At 36.5% G+C, this 27,859-nt stretch overlaps 1 protein-coding gene across 6 annotated transcripts in view; it reads right to left on the reverse strand.

Annotated features, from left to right (window-relative positions):
• The window catches only part of HACE1 (HECT domain and ankyrin repeat containing E3 ubiquitin protein ligase 1), a 98,588-nt gene extending 79,362 nt beyond the window's left edge, over positions 1-19,226 (reverse strand). For 4 of the 6 annotated variants that reach the window (XM_064508829.1, XM_026119949.2, XM_026119948.2 and 1 more), the window contains exons 1-9: positions 19,017-19,226; positions 14,892-14,946; positions 13,583-13,672; positions 11,559-11,663; positions 8,685-8,760; positions 8,263-8,394; positions 7,762-7,844; positions 5,700-5,796; positions 1,603-1,704 (exon numbers count right to left, since the gene is read on the reverse strand). In XM_064508829.1, coding sequence (XP_064364899.1) covers positions 1,603-1,704; positions 5,700-5,796; positions 7,762-7,844; positions 8,263-8,394; positions 8,685-8,760; positions 11,559-11,663; positions 13,583-13,672; positions 14,892-14,946; positions 19,017-19,092 — 816 coding nt within the window. In that variant the 5' untranslated portion in view covers positions 19,093-19,226. Of the gene's footprint in view, positions 1-1,602; positions 1,705-5,699; positions 5,797-7,761; positions 7,845-8,262; positions 8,395-8,684; positions 8,761-11,558; positions 11,664-13,514; positions 13,673-14,891; positions 14,947-19,016 lie in introns of those variants that run through there. The other 2 variants (XM_026119950.2, XM_026119951.2) reach the window with 2 other exon arrangements.
• Positions 19,227-27,859: the final 8,633 nt, after the last annotated feature.

Consider the following 27,859-nt stretch of genomic DNA (forward strand, 5'->3'; position numbering starts at 1 on the left):
GCTAGCCAATGACAACTAGTGCATAAAGACTGCTTCATGTGTCTCACAGGCAACAGAAAATCTTTTATTCTTTCTCACTCACCATCTCAAAATCACGTGCAACTTGTAACCCACAATCAACTTCAGAACCTTTTCTACAGAACTGCTCCATAGGCAGCAGCTTCCCATACTGTATTCATACATTTATTGTTCCTATCTAAACAGAAGAGCCCTGTGCTTCTCCCTAGTGAAACGCATCCTTTCTACCAGCAGTGTTGATAGTATTTTTAGTTTTTCAAGAAAATTTAAAATTTGAGTCCTGACTTCCAACATACCTTCAGTCTCTTATCTACATGTCATCCCTTTAATATAAAAGGAACTGGTCTTAACCAAGACTATGGGCAGAAAAGCTCATAATTAAGCCATAAAAGAACCATACTTAAAATATTTTTTCATTTTGACAGTGAATATTAGATCTTTCTTCTACATATACCTCCACCACTACTCACAGACCAAAAAAACATTTTTTCTCAGCTTCTACGATAGTATGTTTTCTCATCTACCTTTCTTTAGAGGGTTTTTTTTTGTTCTATGTTTCAGTTCTTTATCTTTTACTTGAAATCCTCTACACCATTCCCCTATTCTTCTAGAATTCTCACCTATCATCTTACCTTGTAAAAGTCAATTCAGTCTCAGAAACGTAAACACTGTTTCCATACACACCTGTGAGTGCTCAGTCATGTAATGGAAGCAATGTGATTATAGAGAACAACACAAACTTCAGAGATCTGGCAAACCAAGTTCAGTAAAGTGGCAGCCAGCACTTCACTGCACACTACTACACAGATTTTTTTTTTTTTTTTTAAATCTAGGGTCTGTACAATTATTTGCAGCTATTTTCATGCAAGCAATGTATTAAAAATCCATAACTAACCGGATTTGGAAAGGGGGATAAAACCATCCCATACTTCCTTCCCCCTAAACAATGAAGAAACAAGTATTCTTTTATTTGCTTTTTTCTTGCTTTAGAGTGCACTAACCCATAGTAATGAAATAAACAAGGTACAGAAGAACCACTGAGAAAGGAACAGTTTAGCAATAATTTCATCAATATCATCAGCAATAAAGAAACAAACTATGATTGCAATCTTTTACACTCATTTTACACATCAGCCTCATAAGGATGAGTACTCACTCCAAATGTTTTCATTCTAGACTATTCAAGATATGAGACATATCCTAGAATGGATATCTGCAGATAACAACTAAGTGAAGGAAAACATGCCCAATTACACAAGATAACTGTGTATTTAGAATGCTCTACCATCACCATTTTTATGAGAGTTGGCAAGAGGTCTGCCCTTTCAGGTCTCACACTGTATAGATCACTTTGCCAAATACACAAAGTTAGAACACTAGAGTAAATGGATTCTACATTTAACCCCAAACTCTCTTGTTTAAAGCTAAGTTAAGACCATAAATTCTCCATGGAAAAAAAACAGCACATAGTGGTTAGCTATTCTGGTATTGATAGCATCTTCTAATTAGAACACCCATATTAAACAATCAGATCTCCACAACACAGAGAGATTTGTAGCTATGCAACACATAATATTGTATTACCATATTTTCCCGTAGATCTTCATTCTGCGTCATTTGAATTATTGTCTGGAAAAGTCGAGGATGATACTGTATTAAGACTTCACAAGTCTCTCCATACCCACCCTAAAAAGCAATAGTTCAAAAAACACTTTTAGTTAAAACAAACATGAGAATTTAGGTTTTATAGTATCGTAGGTGTTAAAGCCTACTGAGGAATATAGATAGCTTAAAGAAAAGTTGAATGCAGAAATTTAATACTAAAATAAACTGAAATTCAATAAAGTGTCAAAGTTAGAATCACAATATTTGGAGAAGACAGATTGATTATCAAATTCTTTCAGTGTATCAGCTTATACAGACCCGCTCCCTTTCTCCTCGTTTATAAAGCTTTAGAATGCCACAGTTACTTCACACCAGAACAACGTTTCTCCTGACAATTCACCAGAGATTAAGAACAGTGCAACACCTAGCTCACTTAGCTCCCCTTCCTATTGTTGATGGATGACAACAGTCCAGCTAATTGCATCTGGAATCTAATCCTTCAAAACAAATACTTTTTCCAAAATGTTCATACGGCATGAATCTGACTTGTTAAAGGTAGAAATCGGATAAACCCATTAAAGGGTTATCTAACATTAAAATTATTGCACAAGTATGATTCCACATATGCTCCTACATCAACAGCTCAGACTAACTTCTCATAACCTTTTCAGAAAAAGGTTTGTTGGGGTTTTTTTTTTGGGGGGGTGGGCACAAAATTTGAGTTTATGGTTTATTTGCATCAAATCTTATTTAACACAGCTGCATTTTGAAAGAGGCACCCGACGTTTGAATGCAAACATCAAATTCAACACTGGAAAGTGAGAAAATGTTGACTATAATTCATTAAATGTTGCAATTCTACAGGTTCCTTTCCATTTGTACAATGGTTTATAATTCCTTTAATGACAATAGATTAAGTTGTTCCTCGTGCCAAGGACCTAACTACTAGAACAATTCAGAATCCATAAGGATGAAGTCAGCTCCCCAAACCTGTGGTTATACCACATTGGCAAGGAGTATACAAATCTACAATTTCTGTCTACCAAAAACATGCATCTACACTGAAAAGCAAGCCAGGAAGCAAAAAATAAAACCCTAGATTTAAAATGACAGAAAGCATTTGGCTTTCTCCTTTTTCACTTAGCATCACAAGCTTGTCTTGACTACATGATCTCAAAGGCAGTATCATCATCACAAAACAGCAAATACCAGGTGTCATCACTCCTACCTTAAAAAAAGGGGGGGGGGAATAGAACTTGGATGCTGAGAGTGGCGCCCATCTTTTTTAGCCTGTCAGAAATTGTAAAAATGGAAGCAGACATCTGAAAATCCAGTCACAAAGCAAGAAGGCATCATTTGGACACATTCAATACGCTTCATCTATTTTTGATTCCTTATGATGCTTTTAAAGCTTTGGGTTACAGAAGATGAGAGCAACGGATCTTCTCTTAAACAAACCTCACCATTTTTTATAGACCACCTCCTCATTAGAAAATAATCACCTCAAGATGAAGTGTAGTTGGACCCATGACTCAGGAGTTCTGGTTTAGAAGATGCACTGCCTGTTCATCAGGAATAGTTTTAAGTTACACCTTTGGGGATTTTCTCCCTTAAATGATTTATATACCTATCTCTCTCCTGCATGTACTTCCTTCACAAGGGGAAGAATACGGTATCAGATACACCTACAGTTGACTGTTACACCAGAGATTTTTTTCAGAAGATTAAAAAGACAGAATTCCTTCAGCCTTGAAAACAAAGATGTACGAAATCCCATAATCAACGAGGAATTAACTGAGTGTTTCAGTCTAGTACAAATAGATAGGAAAACTATGATTTAAGAGAAGAAGTTACGAGTTCTTCTGAGACTGTTTATGATTGTTTTCCCATTTTTTTTTTTACCGTCCCGCTCACAACTGAGAACGTTCCTTCCTGACACATACCAAAAATGCATGCACTCCCTTGCATACTTAATATGGCGCACACATCCCAATACTCAAAAGAAAAATATGCAAATGAGCATTAGAAAAGGGAAACAGTTTTCATAATAAATAATAATGAAAGAAAGCATATCTTGCAACATGAAGGATTCTTTCTTCAATATTCTCATATGAAATATCATTGTCAGAATCCTCTAAGTCATTAACTGGGGTTCCATTAAAGTGGCACTGCCATAGGCTTCCTGTAAAAGAACACTTAAATATACTCCAAGTTCCTGCAAATACCAGAAGTAGGGCTTCATTACAGATATAAAAGAGGATGTTAGGACATCTTTCATATGTGAGGAAAACATTCCACACCAAGTTTTTGAGGAGACCTCAGATTTCTTCGATGGAATTTCGGCAGAATCCTTTTTAAAAGGCAATGTATCAGCTGGACATTCGAAATGTTTTGTAAGAGGAAAGAGAAGACAAAAAAGAAAAATAAACATACATAAGTAATATCCATGGAAAGATTGCTTATTCCATAAAAGCAACCAGAGAATCTGTCCCATTGGAGGAGTTAGAAATAAGCATTAGAAATGAACTGTGAATATATACAGTTTTGATAATAATACATGAAAAGTATGTATACAAACACGAAGAACTAATGAGTGTTAAATTCAAAATCTTGTACTTCTAATTATTCCAGACATTCTACTTAAAGTGACTCAAAGACAGTAACATGCTTAAGATTCTCTCCTGTTGCTATATGAATTTTTTCATGGCATATTTACACACTTCTAAAATGATACACCACCTTTTTCCCACCTGCTATTCTGGAAATGAAAATAGCTAGTTCCTTTGTTGGTCAGCACCAACCTTACTGCACTTGCAGAGAACTGGACACAAGCTAATTAACGCTAGCATGAATTTTGGAACCTGACACCTTATAGTACAATCAAGACTTGAAATAAATTCAAAATTATTATTTTACTAAGATGCACTATCCTTATTTTCCTAGGAACAGGTCAAAAGTAAAGAAAAAAATATCATAAAATAGAGACTGGAGCCGAGGATTTATTAAGATTTCTTATATTCAAAAAGGAATGCTGTCAGTAACCTAATTTAATCAAGACCTTCCACAGACAACCCATGAAATGAAGTTTTCAGAATTAAATATTCCAAAAATATCTCAAAACGTACTGAAAACAAAAGTCACTACCAGTTAGACAACTACTTCAACTACAGCTCCTAAGGAAAATGAGGAGTCTTCAGGATTTAAGTAACCTGAGAATATTTTAATCTATTAGCGCAGCAAAAGATTTGAGTATTGCACCTTCATCCAACTAGACATTCACCATGTTTACATGATGCCCACTAAGTGCAGTGATTTTTTTTTTAGTCTCCAGTTCAGTTTTCTACTCTGCTGATTAGTAGCAAAGAGTTCAAAATCTTCCTTTTCTTCATTACATGTTATTTATATATTAACCTTAAAATTCACTCTGTTGGAAAATATATAGGTGTCCACAAATCACAGAAAGACACACTAGCAAGCAGTACAAGCAACATTTTGCATCATACTAGAAAAATTGTGTTTTATACAGCAGTTGAGAACATGTAAGACTTTACAGCTTTGTTCTTCAAAATTCATCATCCAGATGTAGCATTTGGAACACCTTGGAAAAATAGGACAGCCAGCAGCATGTAAGGGCTTTTTTGTTTAGCTGTCTTTCTTTAATAGTAACATTTCTTCAAGAGAAAAGAAAATATATTCGTTATGGTAAAAACAATTACTCCTTCTGAATGTCTTTACCTCTTACTTTTTAAAAAGTTAAGCACACAAACATCTAAACAGAGCTTTTTACCATCAGAAAAAGAATTCCCAAGTTTTCTAGTCTAAGAGATCTGCAAACTCTTCATTTCTCCAATGTCGCAAAGTCTTTAAAGACTTCAATGAGATCCCACTAAAGACTTCTGCAAAGGGTACAAACTGGGAACCACTGACTTAAAAGTTGAAATTTATTTTTGCAATTCCGTTTCACAAAAGGACTATAATCTTTCATAGGCCTTCAAATTAAAAGGACAACATTAATCAGCTGATATTGTATAAACTGATAGAAGCTCACAGAAGAAAATGCATTGCTAACTCAATACCTGTACACAGAGATCCAAAGGAGTAATGCCATTTTTGTCTGGTAAATACTTGGCTCCTCTCATCAAAAGGATTTGTGCTGTGTCTCTCTGACCATGACTATTAAAAACCAGAGAAGAAAGAGAGTTAATATAGCACTTCATCCAAGAGTGATAAATCTGTTTCTACTTCATCCAACTAACAAAAACAAAATAATGTAGGAGAAAACACAAATAGCTGCATGGTAGAAAAACAGGGATGAAAGATAATGCCACTGATACTCCTTTACTACACTCCAAGGTCACTGCAGAAGCATAGGGCAACACTGTCCAGATATGGCCCATTTAGGAAACCAGAGTGGTCCTCACCATTCAGAAACAATCAATCTTTGTCTAGTCTCATAAATCCATATGAGCTGCACTTTCAGCACAAAAAGAGCTCCATGTAAATTTATACCCTAACTTACTTCAGAGGGCAAGTTATTTTTACTACATGAGTTGTTCGCTCACTCTTCCCATATTTTGATGCAATGTTTGTGAAAAAAAGTCTAACTGTGCTTTAACTATCAGAAAGAGATTAATAAAAATTTTTAATTGATAAAGTGTCAATCTTTTGCCCAAGAGGTGTAGAAGAGAGTGGTATTTTACAGTAATTGCTTTTTAAAAGCAGTAAATTTGAATGTTTTACCTAGTCTTTAAACATAAAGGGTGATGACTTAGTATTCCATTCAGAGTCTACTTCACCCATCAGGGACATATGTAGCCTTTCTTCCTGGGTGGCATCAATTGGTACCTCTGACAATAAGAGGTTTTTACTTCCACTACACACCCTGTTCATTCCACCCTTCAATTGCTCCAATTGTTCATGTCTAAAAGAACACCAGTGTTGTACCTGCAATGCATTCCTTTCTCATGAAATGCTCTGAGCTGAAGCAAGTCACTTTCTTCTAGAGTGGGTGCCAATACCAGTCCCTACATTAAGCATCTAGCCATTCAATTAGCTAGCAGCCATTTATTCTCTACTTTCCCTCTCTTCAACTGCCAAGAGTCAGCATACATGAGCTCCAGAGACCAGGGCTCCCACAACATAACCCTTGGCAGGCCACCAAGTTAGTCCATTTCTCCCTTTGTTTATATTAGTGTTTAATCATAGGTGAACTATTTAACCTGTAACCAATGCACAGGGATTACAGAATTGTAAATGTTCTAACAAATAGCTGAAAGGCTCCAATTAAAACAAGACATCATTAATCATATGTGATTAGTTTTGAAATAAAACTAAACAATGAAGAAACCAGAACTGACTAGTGACAATACAATTTCAGGCCAACATTACATCTTTAAGGCATATATGTACATTTCTCATACACTATAATAACATAATGTACATTAAAAAAACAGTCAAACTTACACTATGAAAACTTTTGTTTTTATACATTGATGAATGTAGCAATCCTTAGCCTCACTACTCCTACTTTTCAACATATATACAGGGTCTTCCCACAAAGGAAAAAAAAAGAAAAGAACACACACACACACACACACACACACACACACACACACACTCTAATTTAGATGGTATCTTAAAAACGCCTGGCAGACTTGTATTCATGAATGGTCTGGGAAGGACAAGGTAGGAAGGTTATCACTGCTTAACAATCTCTGAGAATTGTTTGCAAAGAATATTGATCCAGTACAAAAAGCTTGTCAAATTCTTATCTTAAGAATTCACTGATTTTATATAGCCATAGAAAAAGAAGAATACTACTCAAAATAGCCTAGGTTGGTAGATCTCATTTTTTCAGAGAAAAGTTCAGTAATCTGATCTATGACTCATGCTAGAACATGCACAGCTATGTATTTAACATGTCTGTTAGAAACAGGTATATCAGCTTGTGGTACTAAGACAAGCATTTAGATAAAGCATCAAACTACATTTAAACATGGGGCAAGATTAAATACAAGGCAGCTTTTATGTTTCCTCGTTTTTGTACTTTCTAATAATTCTGTTATTGCACCTATGCATTCCCAAAATACTCAATTTTTTTTTTTTTAACTCAGTATTCAGAAGTTAGCAATACCATACCTGCAAGCAAAATAGAGTGGAGTTGCTCCTGACACATTGGGCCTGTTAATATCTGCACCGCTGTCTAGCAAACACTGCACTGTCTTTTTGGAATAAAAGAAAATGCCAGCATTAGAAAGAGATCAACAGAAACATCTCTTGGATTGCAATTATTTAGTGTCATGCATCTCTAACTATATTCAAGGATTTAATTTCCAGTAATGAATCCCAAAAACAAAATTCCTAAACACTAGATGGAGAATCATGGCTTTTTATTGCTCATAAAACTTTCTTACAACTTCCCATTTTAAAAATGATGCTTTTATAGAACTTCAGTTCATCCCAAACATGCCTGAAATTAGTTATTCCCATAGAAATGTATGCAGTCCATACCATTTACAAACAATAAAATTCTTCACATTTCTAAACATTATAGTGGGCATAAAACACGACCAAATAAAAAACTAAATCAATATCCAATTCTTAGCAACTCTAACGTGTTAATACAGTTTAGAAACTTACTGTCTTGTGGCCATTTTGACAAGCTACATGAAGCGCTGTCTGTCCCATTGCATCTTCAACATCTACATTACTGACGTGTTGTACGAGATCATGAAGCAATTCTGTCCGTCCATTCACAGCCAACCAATGAATCTAAGTACAAAACAATTATGTTTCCTTTAGCACTGATATTAGCATTTCACAAATACAATTTTAAACCTGACTGTACTATTGTCAACATTTTCACAAAGAAAAGCTTTGAGTAAGATTATCATATGCTTAGCTATTTGAATCACACCTCTTGATTCTTAAGGGCACTGGACACATGGCAGTTTTCTTTAGTTACATGTGAGATAGAAGAGGCTTAGGAAGAGGCTTAAGAAAACAGAGTCTTCAAATTCTGCATTCATTCTAAGAGCACTATTAGAATTAAAAGTACTTACTGCAGTCAAGCCTTCATTATTACAAATGTTGACATCTGCACTGTATTCCAACAGCTTGCTCATACATTTCTTCTGGCTGTAAATAAAAATACACTAAATCCCAGTCATGCAAAATGATTTACAGAGACCAGATATCTTCTCCAGCTCCCCTCACACTAATTCATCATATGTATAAACCACAGCCAGTAGATTTACTTTATAAGGAGTACAGCACTGAGCATCTAAAAAAAGAGAAATAATCATCAATAGCACTGGAGACTCATACAGTGCAAGTGTGGCATACAACACCAAGTGGGGAGAAAACCGTAATTGTGCAGCTAAATGGTTTCTAGAGAGTGTAGAACTACTTAACTACTTTAACAGTTCCAGTTGAGCATGAACTACAACCTGAAGACAAGAAGCTAGAGTTCAAATAAGGGAAATCCATAAAGTTCATCATCATCAGTACACTCAGGTGAACATATCTTTAGTATATTACCACACCACTATTTAATGGGACACTCATAACACTAAGTAAATCTTCAGCAATTACAACTGCCTTCATAAAAGTAGAGGTGTTTTTCCTATTTCATATTCTGCTGGTCTGTTAATGCTCTCTAGTTCTGTAAATGCTTTACCCTTAAAGAGTTTGATTCTATCTTTTTCTTTTTAGCTGATACCTCTCTCAGATCTTTCTCAAACTTCCCTTCCACATAACTATCTCCTGTATGTGAATTTCTGTGTTTGATCACATAATGTTGGCTCTTTCTCCCTTCTCCTGCAGATACTCTTTCCACATACCTAAGGGCCACTAAATACCTCCTCCTCCTCACTTGAAGTATTGGCCCCACTATAATTGAGTTACTGTACCATATACATGCTCTAAAATGAAAAAGACAATAGTATTATTAACAGCTGTGTGTTTCCATATACCACAGTTTGAGAAATATGATCTTAAAAACTTTTTTTCTTTTTATATAAAGACTTGGTAGTTTTGCCAACTTTTATTAAAAAGAAATTTCATGTTTCACAAACAGACTTTCAGAAAATTCAGTAATGATGGGAAGCAAAAAGCCATCACTAGCTTCAGAGTTGAAACCTGATTTATTTTTAACATTGTGAAACTTTACTTTCAAAATAAAAATTATCCTGTTGGAAGACACAGTTTATTCAAGCTAAAGCTGTCTTCTCACAAGAAGAGGAGAAGAAAATTCTTTGATAAGCCGAAACAAGAAACTGGTATTTGTCTCAGAGCAACTAGAAAGCATAGTAAATGCATCTTCTATGTTTGAATGCCATTAAAAACACTTCCCATAGTAACTGCAGTATCACCTCTCCTGAAATATGTTTTATTATTAAAAATTCTTTTTTCAGACATGATCACACAATCTAACACAAACATAAGAGTTGCTTCAACTGACAAGCTGCTCAACTTCAGACACTGCTTCTAGAGTATAATCTCTGCCGCAAATTAATTTAAGTATGACCTAGGCTACTAAAGCTGAACTATGCCAAATTAAGCATATTTCTAACAGGAGATTTACGTTCCCATTCTATTATTTGTCAAAAGTAACAATCTCTCCAGCGACTTTTTTTTTTAATTTTTTTAACTATGCATGCAACTAAAATCTTGAGAGAGACTGAGTAGTTACACTTCCACTTCTCTCCTATTTCACTTCAATTCACAAAGTCATCTCAGGAATAGCAATGCAAAGCCTTTCCAGAAGTAGTCCTATTGCAAGTGAGAAGCAGTAATCTAAATGGGAGAAACATGTACAGATAATAGTCCAAATCATGAATAACTTACAAAGGTAGAAACTAGATGATGGATGGCATAAATGGAGCTGAACAGTACAGATTAGTTTCATGCAAATTTTAAGTCATTAAATAATATTAAAACCTTTTTTTAATTAAAAGCTTTTTAAAAAAAGAAACATACACCTAGTCCCAGAATCACCCCTTCTATTGCAGTTAACATTGAAGACCACCTTCCAACTGGAAAAACAGTGCAACTAGAGAGGACTGTGAGATAGATATCTATATGCATCTCTCCTTCCCTCCCTCTATATATGGTATACAGTGATTTTTTTTCTGCACTTTCAAATCCAGTTCTTTTGTACTAGACTCACTATGTTGCATAAATTGCATTCCATTCCTTTGCAGATGACCAGTTTTATTTCCTGTCATACACACTAACATTTCGCATGCATTGCCCTGTGTATATGTTCTTCTCCTGCAAACTTGAAGATATCTCACAGGAGCCTTTAAATCTTGGGAAAAAAAGACAATTACAAAAGAGAAACTAAAGCATTTTTTACTGTAAAATTCTTCTTTCAAACATGCTCTTTTAGCCAATCAGCAACATAACTGAAGTTCATAACTAAAAAAAAAAAAAAAAAGTTAGCTCCCTGCTTTTTTTTTTTTTTTTTGCTCTCTTAATATTGTGCATGCAAATTTTATATTCCTCTCCCTGCAGGAAAACTTTCCTTGGAAACATTCTCTGAGTAACGATCTGAAGAGCTAAAACCCTCTCAGCTTCCTCTTCTAAATATTTTCTTTCTTAATTAATTGTAAGGTAAATTCATGCTTTGTTTGAAATAAGGATCATCGTGTTAGTCACGAAATCAAATATCCTCGACCATTCTGCTGCTAGTTAGCAGAAAACACTATTATATAACAATTCCCACTTCAGAAATACCTGTTTACATACAAAATTATTTTTTGAATATTTAAAATAAGAATCTCAACCTCCAAGTTCATTATAAACATGCCACTTTCCAAAAGTGAAAGACGAAGTGTTTTATTTAACCTATACAAAAATATTACAGAACATATCAACTCAAGTGCATGATGTATACTTTTTTTTAAGAAAGAAGAAAAAAACATTTTTCTTACCCATTTCTTGCTGCTAAATGAAGAGGTGTGCATCCCGAAATGTCCTGATAGTTTGGATTTGCTCCTTTTTTTAACAATAGGACAAGGCATTCTACTGATCCACAACTGAGAACAGATAAGGAAGGGAAAAACTATAACAAAGGTATTTAAAAACCAAGTCTATTATTGATGTGCATACAACAACAGTACTATGTACAGATTACATTCAACACAAAAGGATGTTAAGATGAACTGTTTTCACATCCTCATATTTCAAGTTACATAAAGATGAAAGAAAGACACTGAAATACAGTAGAAGCTACAACTAGTTCTTACTAATGAACAGGTATTAGCCTTCTATGTGATTTTAGTGACTTCAAAACCCAACAAGGAATTCTTAAAACTGTTAACCGCTTAAACTGAAAACAGCTTAAAATGTGCTTTTCCCTCAATGTTTTGTTTACAACTTCTCGCCTCCTTCATCCTTATTTCTATTCATAGGGTTAAAATGTTCACTAAACAACAATTCTAGTATCATTTTTTATAACATTTCAGTTTCTAGAAGTTACATTTAAAAGCTTAAATAACAGAAAAATTCTAAAACTCATACAATTACTTCCTTTCTATTTGCTTTGAATCTGTATCTATCTTGTTTTTACTTTTGATAATGGAACAGCTCTTCCAGATAACCAGTACCACCTATAATACAGAAACTTTGCATTAGATGTTTATCTTGCTCCTGAACTCTCCAGGAGAAGGAGCTGATTACTGTAAACATATAGTATTTTTCATATTCCTCCTGACTGGCTTATCCATTATTACCAGTCTCATCAATGACAGAACAACTCCACACCAACCTCCCCCTCCCCCCCAAAAAAGAGCCTAGCTGTACAATAAATAACTTGCAAAAACAGTATCTTAATGAGATACCAAATAGATAGCGAAGATATGAGAGAATCCACAAACTAAAAGTAATAAAACCCAGTTCCATTCACAAAAGTAAAAACAGAAGACGTTTACACAGTCTCCCATGATCAACAGGATGACAACATTTCAAAGAAGCTTTTCAGATATATGTTAAAATTAGCTTATATTTCTTCTACTAAGTAAATTTTATATAAGGCATATAACTCCTAGATGTAAAGTTCAAGAAAAAGATATTCCTAAAATGGCCTGCTTAAAAAAGCTGAAAGTTCTACCTTTAGTGTGCCCAAAAACCTGCTATTGCAGAAAGTATATGCACCTTCAAAACACTCCTTCAATTTTCTTTTAAGGAGATTTTAAATGCAAGAACATCCAAGATATTTAGAACAGGACTCAAATATAAAGCATTTATTCCTTAGTTTTAAGTCAGTGTTCTGCAAAGCCACTTCAAAAATTATTTGGTTCATTTCTATTAAAAATGTTAACCAGATTGTTTCTTGGAAATACAGATTTATTCCATAGAAGAGCTACACAAATACACACATATTCATCTGATTTCAGTTATCGAATGATAAGAAGTCAATCTAGGTGACGAATTTGAAATTTCCAGTTAAGTCCTTTATCCAGGGTACAAAAAATTACTAGAAGTCAACAACCAAGTTTTCTTCAATTCAGTTATGAGCACACAAAGTAATTTGGGACAGTTGCTTCCCAATGAGTATCCAAATGCTCCCCACTGAGAACAGCACATCAAAATACTTTGAAAAACAAGCAGCACCTGGTGTGGCAGACAAGGCTTCTCTAAATCTAGAAAAGCATGGGTAAAGTCAGCTATTAAAAATACATGTAGTGGCTACACTTCTCTCAGTTTGAACTTTCTCTGAAAGTTTAAAAAAAAAAAAAAAATCCACCAAGATTTCCCTGCAGTAGAGTTTGGAAAGCCATTTGATACGATGTGTACAATCTGTCCTCTCAATAGGGGTGAACAAACAAAATACAAAAAGAAGTGTAAAAATAAAAAGTTAACTGATACTACAGAGTTTTCCAGCTTACATTAGTGCCTTAGATTTGTGGCAATACTTTCATTGTTAACTTCTGGACTGGACTCAAACAAGTCTTACTTTGCTGCAATATGAAGCAAACTTCTCTTCACACGTCCAAATGCATAATTCACATCAAATTTTGAGTTTGATAGCAACTCTGAGACAGACCTTAAAACAAAGAAATAATTTTAATTAAAAAAATAGTTCATAATATCCAAAGCATATACTGTAACTTCTAAGAAAGCCCTCTATTTCTTACTTCATCATCTTTTTCCTCCAGCTAACTTCTGAAGGGATCCAAAAGCTTTTAAGCATCTGCATATTAACAGTACTTTTACTCTTCACCTCTTCCTTGTTTTTACAAAGGCAAACTGTCACACTGGGCAACTGTTTTCAAATGTAAACTAGTTAGAACTAGACCACGTGGCCAAGTCACTTCTTTACAGATATGGAAAAGAAGTATAGCATTAGCTTTCATCTGAAAAAATGCAAATTCCTGTTCTCTTCCTTATCTCAGCACAGGCATCCTATCCAGATATGCAGCAGCTTTCCTAAACATAGGCAAAGTTCGGAAGGAAGACTGATACATGAAATCATGATGATGATGTAGGAAAACACATGATATGATAACAGGATGTGAAATTTAAATAGAATCCTTCAAGCCTTAATGAATCATGGCACTAGTAAAGATAAAACATCTCTAAATAGGTCAGACTGCAGGTGAAGTGGTGATTTTAGCCTGCAATAATGAGCCGATCACATAATTTAAAATCCATGTACACAATATCAGTAAGATATTATGTAGTAGAACATATGTTTATCCTGATTATACATGCAATTTACAATTTCATCAGGAGGTGCTACCTACTTGCCTACAAAGTTCAGTGGAAGGCAGCACCACTTAACTGGCACTACACAGCCCCCAGGTCCCAAGCAATCATACTGGGGAAGAGAAACAGCTGCTCATCCAGGGAATTCCAGAAGTACCAATCTTAGTGTTCAATTCTTATTCCATATATTTCTTAGCCAGCAACAGGAGACTAAGAGCTTTTATACCATCAATAAACACACACTTGACGCTACAATTCAATTACAAAGCAGTGCTTTTTTATCTCATCCTTGGCCAAATTTCTCCATGTGCATCAACAGAACATCTCCCAGTTCCAGTCTAAAGCATAAGAAAAATAAATTTCTAATTCTGAACTCCAAAAGGCTACTCAAGTAAGAATAAGCAGGAATGCATGAATAGACTAGCTTCAGCTAGAAGATATCTATGTGAACCTGCATAGCAATTCAGCAACAGAACTCCTGAAAGTGCCCCCCTCCCCCCCTAAAAAGGGGGGAAACTTAAAAAAAAAAAAAAAAAAAAAAAAAAAAAAGCTCTCACCTGTGTTGGTCGGCCATAACCATTGGCATCAACGTATAGACAGCAGTTTCATTATCTGTGTAAAAATTAAATTATTCCATTATCCTAAAGAAATCTTTTATGTAAAGTAAGTTCATCTAGCAGCACTTATTCACCTTTTAAAATGCCTGTGGTTCAACAGATTATTATTATAGGTTTTAGATACCTACAACTACATTATAAAGAAAAAGCCACCATTTTTCACATTTCAAGTTTGAAGGCAAGGAAAAAGGTCAGAACAGATAGAGATGCAGATCAGTGGTGGTAATAGACTGGCATTCAACTAACATACTCTCTGTCAGTACTTCCACAGCATATATGCTTGTACCACATGCCTCTTTGATCACTGATAGCCCTTCTGGAGTAAAACACTATTATTTAAAAGAAAAAAATGAATTTGACAAAACAGAAAAAATGCTTTAATATATAGTAACTGTTAGACAGTATTTTCTAGTTTGAAGCAAAGTATGCCACTGGGAACACAGACTCTTTCAGCTTGATTTTCAACCTATGATTGCAGGGACTACACTTACTGGCAACCCAGGTAGAATATGGAACTACAGGACTGTTCCAGTCAAACTTTAATTTGAACATTTCGTTCATCATCTTAATTGATCCAACATACCAAAGTTACAAAGCAGTCAGAACAGGAAGAATTAAAACAGACCCAAAGAGGTGTAACTTTTTATATTTTTAGGCACCATAAATCACTGTGTATGTTTGCTATTTATACTACCAAGACAGGCAAGCTGACATTTATCAAATACTGAATAAATAATTCTTCAGAGTTATCAAATGGAGTCAGAGAAACACTTATCTGTCTACAGCTATAACATTCATCATTAGTGTTCTGTACTGCCCCAAGATTCTTTCTCTGCTGCTAACCACTTTTGAAGCAGTCTGTCTGTAACTAACAAAAGTAAGAAGCAATGCTAGTTTATTAGTACTTTTGAACATCAAAATGAGATAACTAATGATACTAATCATATTAAATTTGGCTTTTATAAAAATCAATGTTGCTTATACTGAATGCATGGTGGAAGAGAGGTAAGCCTCTCAACACCAAATTAATTTCCAAAGTTGCAGCGAGTCACTCTGTCAGCAAGTTCAAAAGTTTGAACAGGCTATAGTTTATTCCTTATGACAAAGCTCTGTAAGCATCAGTCCATCCTGGACACATACCACCAGAATTCGACTTAGTGGGAAAAAAAAAAAGTGTTGGAAATAAAATTAAACAGATACTAAGTAAAGGTGTCACTTGTGGAAAAGACTCAACCATTTTTTGTTTTTAATATATCCAGGATTAGCTCATAATATATGCAAATGAAAAAAATTCTTCTTCCTTGAGCTCTGTTCCACAGATCTCTTGGCAGGAAGAGAAAGATCTCTAATTAAAACAAAAAACAGAACCCAAGAGCATCAATTAAATCTGAGCATGACGTTCTTGTGTGTTCTCACAACCTGCTCTACTAAAGAATAGAGATAAGGAGAAAAAAAAAAACTAACAAAAAGTTTTAAATCTATGAGCACACAACTCAAATGCTTAAGACTGATCTTAATTAAATTTAAACTATTGTGCAAGTATAGTGATTTACAAAGAGATAGTAGTTAAATTTGAATATAGCCAGGACATAAAAGGGGCTTATGGTATATTTACAACACTAAGCTCTTTGCTATTTTATTAACAGAGTCTACACTGTGGAGCATATGCAGAGTTTCCTGGAATTTTTGTCTGTACAGAACTAATTAAAAGGGGTTTGGGACTATGGAGCTTCTGTGTCTATTTTTGGCAGATATTATTTCCCTTCATAAATAAACTCCTACTGACTCAAAGTAAAACTACATGATACAAGGGAGAGAAGAATCATCATATGCCTAATGAACTTACAAAACTTATTTGTTATCTAACTTGCTTGCATTTCAAGTCATGATTACCTAAGCAAAACAAAAATAAATACTATTTCCTGTTGGCAAGATCAGCTCAGTGTATTCAGTGGCCTAGACTCAGGGGGTCATGTACACTTAAAAATCACTTAAAATCTATCACCCAGAATCCTCCCCCAACGAGATGCACATACGATTTTGCTTTTTAACAGAAATTGTCTCAATTTTGGCAGAGATCAAAATGTTAAGGAAGATGTGCGAAGAGCACTCATGTAATACCGTAATGGCTACAACACACACACAAGAAGTTAAATGTCCGGATTTAGTCCCTTCTTCAGGATATGGAATGGCAAACATACCTCTCCGTTACCCCAGAGTACTATAACTCACACATTAAGGACAGACAGACAAAGGTGAATTCCCCATCTGTCCAATTAAAGCTATTCAAATGTATAAAAAGAAAAATCATAATTCATGAGGCCAGACACAGCACACCAGAAGCCACCGAAATGCATGCCATACTAGAGTCGGGAAAGTATTTTCTAAGCAGACCTTGCCAGTACACATCTGGAGTGCTAAGAATCGGGCATCTCACTAGATCTATGAAGTAAATCACTAGATGCCCAACCTATTTAGGCATCAGCTGCTAATAAAGGGCAGTTTGAGACATATACTGAGGCAGGCCTGCATCAGCCTGGGGAAAGCCAACGTCAAGAAAGAAGACAACTAGTGAGTTAAGATGTATCCAATGAACAGATCCATACACTGAGCAGAGGCTTTCTTGGAATGCTATTTGGAATTTCTGTTTCTGAAGCCCTTATTTCAGTCTAGCTGTGATTTGTTTTATGTAATTCGTAGAGAATAAGTAGCATTGACATTCACTCTCCATTACAGTGCAAAAGAACTATTTGTTATGAAGGATAGAGGGCTTTACTTGTCTTACCACAATTACCTGAGAAGCATATAATAATGCACCAGATATAATGAAAACAGCTGAACTCAAATTCCAAATGAATTTGCCTAAACCAGTACTAGAGTAAATTTAAAACTACTCCACCTGGCACAGGCCGTGTTAAGCATAACTCATATTAACATCATCAATTAGTTGAACTGGAGCTATTTTAACATTCCTATAACTCTGAGCTTATAGTGAACAGCATTAGGTCAGTTTTCACTCCTGTCATTCAGGGGCTTCTCAGAAAAAGCAAAATCCATCTGAATCTTTTCTGTCATTTTGTAAAATTTACCAGCAACTGCACTGACAGACACTGAAACTATTCACTAGAGACAACAAGAAAAGGGTGCTGAAGATCAGCTCTTCCTCAGCAACAGCTAGCAGTAGGGGAAAAGTCCAAACAGGGAAAGTACAAAGAAAACAAAATAGTCTCCCTTTCCCCCAACACTGGAAATGGAAGTTGAGAGATGTACAGCCAAAGACTTGTCTGTCTAAATAAGCCCTTGAAGAAAGTACAATGACAGCACATCACCCAGAAGAACAGAAATTTCTGCATTTCCAAAACCTTTTACGGGCGTAGTCTTCCCAGTAGCTGGATCTACATAAAAATACTACACTATTTCTCATAAGAGCCTGAAGCTATATTTAAGCGCACCATGACCTCATAACGCTGCTAGCACCCATGACAAGTTTAGAATCAAAAGATTTAGGCTGTTACTTGTGACAGTGACTTACAACAACTCTAGAAACAAAATTCAGCATTAGACAAAGAAAAAAAACAAAAACTTGTCATCAGTACTGTGTGGTCTACAAAGCACCAAATTAAGCTTTTAAGGCCAGATAAAGTGAAGGTGATCCAGGCCTACAGACCACTAATCCCAGACCAGATGTGGCACAGACAGAAACTGGGCCACTTTACACACAGAAGCAGTATGCGAAACCCCGTGCCGGGGTGCCTCCTGCCGCGAGACACCAGGCAAAGTAGAAGGAAAAAGGAGAAGTCTTTACTGTTGTAATTATCATCGTTAAAAGAAAAAAAACCAAAGTCCCTCGGAGCCGGAGGAGGAGACGGTTTCCATTACCCTGAGTCACTTCTGGGGCGGCGAGGCTCAGGCGACCGGAGGGCCCCGGGGTGACCCAGCGGCCCCGGCCCGTCCCGCGCAGCCCCGGCCCCGCGGCCCTGGGCAGGCCCCGCGGCCCAGGCAGGCCGCGCCACCCCGCTGCGGCCGGAGGCGGCCGGTGACGAGACCCGGCCGCCCTCATCCTACCGTCGGGCAGCTCTACGGTGCGGGCACGGCGCAGGGACCTTGTAAGCCGGTTCAGCTGCTCCATGGCTCTCTCCATCCTCGCGCCGCCCAGCTCGTAGCCGCACACCCGCCGCCGCCGCCTCCTCCCACCTCAGCCCATCGCGGCGGCGGCGGCGCGGGGCCTCCACCGCCAGCCCCGGCGCCTCTGCGCATGCTCAGAGGCCTGGCAGAGCCACGGCCCGAAGCGCGCATGCGCGGCAGGGGCGAGTGGGCGCTCGCTGTCCTGGTAGCGGCGTCGCGGGGCGGGCGCGTGGCAGAGTCGCCTTAGGGGCACTAGTGCGGGCTGTCCCGTTGGCCGACTACGTTTTATTCCCGTTTCAAGCCGGGAGATCGGTGTGGGGTGGCTGTGTCTCGGGGGGGAGGGCCTTGGCCGCACCTCGGACCGGCACCGGCGGCTGCTGGAGAGAGCCTGCGGGAGGGAGGTGCGGGGCGAGGCCGCCCAGCGGCCGGCGTGGGGGCGGGGCGGGGCGGGGCTGCCCAAAGGCCGGCGCTGCCTCTGCCCCGGGTCAAAAAGGGCAGCTGGGGTCGTCAGACTTGCTTGGGGCTATGCACGAGGTGTGTGCGGAAATCTGACACCTGCAGGCTTTAATTTAGTTTTTCCTTCTCTCGCAGTATTCCTGGGGAAAAAAGGGTGGAAACGTGGAATACTAATATTTCAATATCTGCTTTTTACACTTTTTGTAAAAGCTTCTCGCCCTTTGAATTCCTCTCCATAATCATTCCAGTGTTACCTTGGGTCCTTGATTTCACCAGAAGTGCAGGCAGTAATAGTGGTTTAGCAAATAGGTATATGCAGGATGGGTGCCTCTGTTGCGGTCTCTGCCCTGAGAGCGCAGTCGTTCAGCAGTGTTGATTAGGCAAGCTCCAGGCCTGGGAGAAACACATTTTCACCAACAGAACATTCACAGCTTTGAATGTGAAGCATTAAAGAACATAAAGAAGCAAGCATGTAACAAGGATGAAAATTATGGTTGACTTCACTAGCACCTTCAAAATAAACACAGGAGAAGGAAGATTCAGGACCTGTAACCTAAAAAAAAGTAAACAGCATTTAATAATAGCAACTATACAGAGAGAATAACACATGAACATTCTCATAAATTATTTTTCAAGTCTTTTTTTGTTTCAGTCATCACTATCAGCTGTAACAAAGCAGATAAAATGCTTGATTCCAAGCACAAATTGTTAAGCTCTGAGAACAGACTAAGGAAAGATCAGTTAGGTGCTTTCAAATTTGTGCTTTCAGATCAGCTGGGCGTCATGAACTCTCTCCTAAGAATGTCAAGAACTAGCTGAAACTTACTAAGAAACATAAAAGTCAACAAGGAAACAACTGCCAGCATAGGTTTGTCAGTAACAAACTGCATCAATTCAGTTTCTTTTTCTGGCAGGATAATACATATTGTCAAATGAGAAAAAGTATTAAATGTCTGGTACTTTGGCCTTAATAATGCTTTAGGTCTTATTTAATATAATCTTATCAAGCCACAGACATGGGGGGGGGGTACATGAAAATAATGTAAAGTGGGAATATAAAAATGGTGGGATAACTGTAGTCCAGAAAATTGTTGTTAATGTTTTACTTCCAAATGAAAGAAAGTATTGTGTGGGAATCCACAGGAATCTATCCTGATATGATTCTCTATAATGTTTTCATTAATGACTGAGATAGTGGAATAACAAATGTTTGTTATATGTTCCAATGACTTTGACATGGAAGGATTAAAATTCAAAAGATAAGGCAGAAAAGATACCTTAGAATTGGAAGAGGTTCAGAAAGGACAATAAAGGCAACCAAAGATATGGAATGGCTCCATATAAGTGATAACTAAGGTAGAAAGCGGAAAATGTGGAAAAGAAACAGCCAAGAGATTATGTTAGAAGCGGATAAAATCATGAGTGGCATGGAGACAGTAAAGAGGGATCTATTGTTCACTGTCTCCCAGCAGTAGGACCAGGAGGCACTGAACAAGGCTGCTAGCAATTAGTGTCAAAAGCAAACAAAAAGAGGTAGTGCTACTGCAGTTCTTGCCAAATGATGTGATGACTGCTAAAAACTGACGTAGTGACACTGGAGAAGTTCATGGAAGGAAAATCCGTGGAAGACAACTATGTACATAGAAGTCATATCTGCCTCAGGAAGTTCCTAATTGCAAATTTTTTGGAGTTTCAGATTTACATTTGATATTAGGAAAATATTGCCTAATAGTAGTGTAATAGAATAGGTTGTTTGAGGAGTCATGCAATTTCCATCATTAAAACTTAAAGAATGAATGAGAGGGGCAAATCAAAGAAATGATGTAGATCCATTGATCTTGCTTTAGGACAAAGAGATGAGCAGATGACCACCTTAGAGTCCCTTCCAGCCATATTTCCTAAAATTCTGTGGAAAACATTAAATATTTGTTATTTATATCACAATAACACTGATATATTTCAAAAAAGCATCACAAAAATAAGCAGTTTACATAAAACTAAAAAATGTGCAGGATTTTTTTAAATGAAAATACAGAATTGTTGAGGGAGAATAAAACTATGTAATGAGTTTTAACGTTGTAGCAAAAGATGATGAAAATGTCATAAAACTTTTCCATTTTTCAAAGATAAATGTTTTAAATATTCATAGCATTGTAGAAAAAGTGCGCTTATTTATGAGTTAATGTGACGTGCAAATTTTCTGTGTCGAAAACACTAATAAGCTTAACAAATGAAGCCTTATCATTAAGGTATGAATGAGATACCAGCTAATAAGGCATATACTTATCCCACTCACTAAAATCAGTCATTTGAATGCAAATTTAATAACTTATTGCTCAGATGTCTGTTTCTACTGATTAGCATCCATAAACAATTGTAATAGACTAGAAACATATGTACTAAAATGTCTACTTCTGTTTGCCAAATTTAAATTCCTAACTATGTACAGTTTACTTTTTTGATCTGTCAAAAAAGAAGGAAAAGACAGATTAGCGTCCTGTGTTAATAAGATCCTGTCTCAAACTAATACCTACTAGACATGTGGTGGCTAGACTCCAGTCTACTCTAAGAAATTATCAGATAGCTTTCAGTCCTTGTATCAAATTTATTTTTCACAATGTTTTTTAAAAGGTAATTGAGATATTGATTGCGCAGACAAGACTATGAATTTAACACACCAGTGATGATGAATGAGAGGACTTTGTACTCCTACGGATCAGTCTTGGTTTACAGATAGCAGATAAAAACAGAGTAGTTGTTTAAATTCTGAAGACAGCCTTTGACAAAGAGAAAAAAAGAACAGAAATTAAAGGGAAATTTAGTCTAAGAAAAGGGGTTACTAACCTGCCAACATATCTTAAAAAAACTAACATACAATAACACTGCCTGATCTTCAAAAAGCTTCTAGCTACCCAAATGACAGCCTGAACTCCCATGCTAAATGATAGCAGCTGAGGTATTCCATCTAAAAGTCAGTAGATTAAAATACCTGGGGAATGCTAAGGGGGAACACACAGTGGAAGACTTTCAGTGCCGGAATTCGTTGTCTCCATTGGCCTGATGTCTGAATCTCAACTTTCAAGAATCTTGCAAAGCTATCTGTTTTCTCAAACCTTTGTTTTATTGGCGATTGAAGAGTATTTTTTAGTTTTTACTAAAAAATATTTAGTAAAGCTCTTGCTAAATATTGCATATTTAAAGCTCTTTCTTTTTAACTCTGTAACATGTAAAATTGCTGTTTCAATATAATACAAATACCAATACATTTTAATTGTTCATGGTTTGACATGATTGCTCTAGCTATTAGTTCTACAAATATTTATGTTTACTTCATTTTTTACTTTTGGAGTGAAAATGTCCTTTTTTAAAATAATTACAGGATATCTCTACTTCAGTGGCAGTTGTTTGTTAGCTGTGTTTCATCTTATCTGAGGAGAAATTCTTTTGTGCTTTCAGCAGGATTATTTATACCAAGTGCCAGTTCCATCCTCACTTAACACTGACGGTTTTCACAGAACTCAGTCAGGGAGATGAAGACTGATTTAGTGGTTTAGATACTAACCTAGACTTGAGGACATCTGAGGTTACTTCCCTTCACCTGCAACACTTATATAATAAAAAGTGAGTTAATGAAAAAAATGTTTCTTCAGATGGAAATGGCTCTGGATCTAAGACTTTAAGAACTCGAAAAGAAAAAAATATATATTATAGTTCTATATTAAAGTAGTGTGTGAATTATATACAATACTAACAGTCACTACCTAAGGAAAATACAAGTATCAATAGTGTATCAACCTCTAAAATGTGATGAGATAATCAACAAAGGGCTGTCTGCTCTGAGCACATTAACTATTATTTCACAACTTCTGAGCTAAATATTAAGATTAAACTTACATTGTGTTCTCCAGATACCGTAGTCACAGGCATTCACAATGCAGGATTCAAAGGCTGTGAGTATCAGTTTTAGTTCTTAAGTGTGATGAGCATCTCCTGAATATTTGAAGCAGAAAAGAGAACCAAAGTTAATTGCTGCAGATACTATTTTTAACGTTTATTCAAATTCAATTAATGAACAAAAATCAGACTGTTAAAGGGATTCTCTAATGCAGTGAAAGCTGCAAGTTTTGTTTGGATTTATTACTGGGTGATTTGGTTATGTCGTCTTGGAGATACTTCATAAAGAATGTCAAAACTACAACAGTTCTCATTTATTATTGTAAAGCGCAGTACAGTCTCATTTCTTTGAGAAGTGCTCTCAGCGGGACACAGGCACTAGTAATAATGCCATAGTGCTGACTTGTGCTAGAACATGTAATCTATACATCAGGGCTCACACTGACATCAAATGATGGCGTAGCAATTTCTCCAGTTTTGTTAGTTGTCCTAAAGTGCCCTGGGTAATACATAGGTAGCATTTCAAGTTGAGCTCCCATACCTTTTTGTGCCTATTTCATGATTTCTCGCACAAGCTCATCCTACTTGTCAAGAAATTCCCAAACTGATGGGACATGTTGATGAGCACTTGCAGCTTTTAAGCCTTACTCTTTCTACTCTAACCGGAAGAAGTCTACAATGTAAAAGTGTTTCCTAAAGGCTAACATCTCCTATGATTGCTGGCTGTATAAAAGCTCAAGGAAGGAAAATCCAGTGGAGATCTCAAAGCAAACCTGATACTGGTAATAGGAGATCTCAGTTTTCAGGGTAAGTGGTCACAAATTGCAATATCACTTTCAGAGGCCGACTTAAACTCTAGATAGGCCCTGCTGATTTGAGGGATGCATAAACGCCCTTAGGATCTTTCTTTTTAGTAGACTGCTTTAGTAGATTTCCACCATCACGCAAAAAAACCTCACTTCTGCCCTATGAGGGCTAGTATGTCCTGGGAAATTCCTGCTTGAACAGTGTGCTTTTCCAGTGGTACTGCTACTGCCCATGCTTTCGTTGGCTGCCATGGAGAATTAGGCATCTCCATATGGTAATTAATTACATCTGGTTTAGGAATTTATGATACACAGGGATGAAACACCCTCTGGGCGTGTCTATTTCTTTCTAGAGAAACTTGGGTCTCTAGTTTTAACGGAAAACTTACTCTCAGGTGACTAATATCTGAAAGTAGTAAAATCAGCTAAAATTAGTTACACCATGATGGGTGTCATCAGTAATACTTCAGAATTTTTTTTGCTTCCTTGGTGTTAAGGAAAAAAGAAGCCATCCCAAGGAAAGACTAAGATTCTCGACTTACCAGAAGCTCTTGAGTCATTTACTCACTGAGTGAAGTCAGCAGTTCTCTTCAATACTGAGATAAGCAGACTCTACTATATCTATCCAATGCACCTGCATATCTAAAGATGTCATGTTCAGGTCTAAAAGCAGTTGACAAAATTTGTCTCTCATAGTAAATAAAATCAAATCAACTATTAGTCCTGTGAGAGAAACAGTGTCCCTGAATTTTGCAGGAAGTTCACTGTGGTCTTGAGCGTTCCCTGGGGAGAATGGAAGTAGACTGTACTTATTCACAGAAAGATAGTAGTCTGAAGACAATTAAAACAGTGGACCTTGTTGCATTTATTTTGCCAGACTATATTTCAGAGATAAAAATTACTTTGTTTTCAGGATTTGGAGAAACACAGATTGTTGTCAGAAAGGGAAGGCAAGACTAAATAAAAATAAAACCCTTCAGCTCTTTCACTCAGCTTTTCCTCTGTACATTCTTCACACAGACATTCAAAATTACAGACTCTTTAAGCTTGTTAGCCTGCAGCACTGAAGAAAGAAAAAGGTAAGCTGATATTGATATTTCTGTTTTTAAATCCCCAAGATAAATTTGTGGCATAAAGACTTCAGTGAACTTTGGATCTCATTTTTGGTGCATTTTGTGTATCATTTGATTATTAAGTCTTCCCATAACAGTCCTCCTTGGACAGTGTTAAGTCCAAATGTCCAGTCATAAATTGGATCTTTTGGGTATAAATGTAATATAAATACAGGAACAAATTTAATGTGTGGGAAAGCACATTTCAGCTATATCCCATTGTCTCCTTTTAGAAAAAAAAAGAGATTCTTCTGAAGTTCAGGTTTACTTCAGCAGGCCCTATTTAATTACTGACAAACTGTAAGACAGGACTATTTGAAAGGAAAAGGAAGTACCAAATCTCTTCAGATAGCAAAAATATTAAATATATTAAAATAGGTAAGAGAGGAGGAGGTTTTGGTTTTTTGTCTGCCACTCATACTGAAGGAACAGATAGTGTGGTTGCTTATGTTTCATCAAGGAATAAGCTAAGGATCTTACAGGATACTCCAGATATGTAGGCATGAAAACATATGTTTCCCCTCTGCAGTTCCATTAGCCTTGATTCACTTCCCTAGCACTGGACTTGTGAGGGCAGTTTGAGTTCCTCCTCCACCAGCAGAGATTTTCTTCTCCACTGCATTGTGGTGTTTGGTGTCAGCACATCTTCGGCATGTGGCTTGGAGCCATCTTTCCCAAAGGCCATGTGCTCCCTGCAGGCTGCGCAGCTTCTGCTGCACTTGTCAACAGAGCGAGGCTGGAAACGGCTGATGTCTTCTGCACAGGAACTTTCTTGGGCTAACAACTAGGCTACATAACAGAAGGCTTTCACAGAATTATAGCAGATATCGAGTTAATTCACAAATACCTATTTCAGCTACCTTCTATCATTCTTGTGTTACTGTCAAAGAATATAAGACATTCAGAGAAAAGTCCATAGCTGTTTTCCCTGTGCTCCTGAGAGGACTGCTTGTATTATTGGATAGATTCTGTTAGGGCCTGAGGAAATCGGATCAAACCTCTCCAAAAAGAAAACCACACATAATCCCAATGAAAAAAGGATGAAGGGTCCATATGTATCTCAGTGAATTCCACTACTCCAGCAGGTGTATGTCTGCACTATGCACCAGTTCATACTACCATATTTTAGTACATCTGACCATGTAAAATGCTACCTCAGTTAGACTTACACTAACCTTTCCAGGATATTGTAGCTGTTTATTATGAGATAGATAGACTTTATATATATAAAAAATCCTTATTATTCCAAATGCTTTTCATACTCTAAAATCTATGTTTAGCCTTGTTGTCAATAATATCGATGATAAGAAAATGTAGCATTAAGCTGTTACACTTTTATCCTTTATCCTGACTGGGACTCAATTGTTTCATTTGCTTATCTATCTTAAAAACAATCAATGCAACCTTACTTTGTTGTCAATAGGATGTATAAGAAAATAATAATAATATGGATTATGTCCACATTCATTTCAGCTGCCAAATTAAACGTGAACTGATCTGCTTCCAGATTTGAGTTCTGAGCCCCTCATTATTTGTGTTATAGGTGACACAGCAATACTAATAATGGCTGGAATAATAATAATAATAATAATAATAATAATAATAATAATAATACAGAATATATCTCACATAATAAGATATATTATTTCTATATCTTCTCTTACTTTCAGGGAAAATTTTCCTATGTAAAAAATGTTATTTTTATATTTCACTTAATGGGATTTCTTAAACTGATTTTAATATCCTCTTTTAATGCACAAATTTAGTTCTCCAGGTAATACTGAAGGCTGTATTCTGTAAAATTACAAATCATTTATACTTTGACTGGGTTTCTTTTTTCTTTACTATAAAGAGATTTCATCCAGGTAGCAAATTCACTCACAGAAGGCCCTGAAAGCACTGCAGTTGCCTTGATTCTGCTAAGCAGCGGGTGAGTAGCTGTGGATCAGGACATCAGAGAAACTACCACTCACTTTTTCTGTTTTTATTTTATCTGCATTGTTGAACTGTTGAATTTATTCCTTCTATTTTTTTCCTCCTATGCGGTACAAAGTATCCTAACTCCTAATTTTTCTTTCTGAGACTTGAGGCAGTGCTCAACTGTGTCAAGAAACATAGATTTGTTTTAATTTGTTCTCATTTTAATTAGAACTATTTGCCTAATATCATTTGGTTTAAAATGTTATTATCTATTTTTACTTTTATGACCCACATGCTTTACACTGACTATCAACAACATTTTTAAACTAAAGGACCATCAATCACAATTTGTACAGTATCCATTTCTATTCTCTGTGGAGCAGGAATTTCTACTTGAGTCCTACCTACATTTCCTTAAAGCTGATTTGCTTTAAATTTCTCAGTAGTAAAGGGTCCATGCTCAGAGATATATTTTTAACTCTCTCCCTTTGTCTAACATATCCATGCTCCCTGTGTAAAGCAACTCTGTCAGTTCTGTTATATTTCTTCCTATTAATTTTTCAAAAGGAAGTTTTACTTTGCCTTGAAAAAAAAA

The sequence above is a fragment of the Dromaius novaehollandiae genome, chromosome 3 (genome assembly GCF_036370855.1).
Source record: "Dromaius novaehollandiae isolate bDroNov1 chromosome 3, bDroNov1.hap1, whole genome shotgun sequence".
NCBI classification, from domain to species: Eukaryota; Metazoa; Chordata; class Aves; order Casuariiformes; family Dromaiidae; genus Dromaius; species Dromaius novaehollandiae.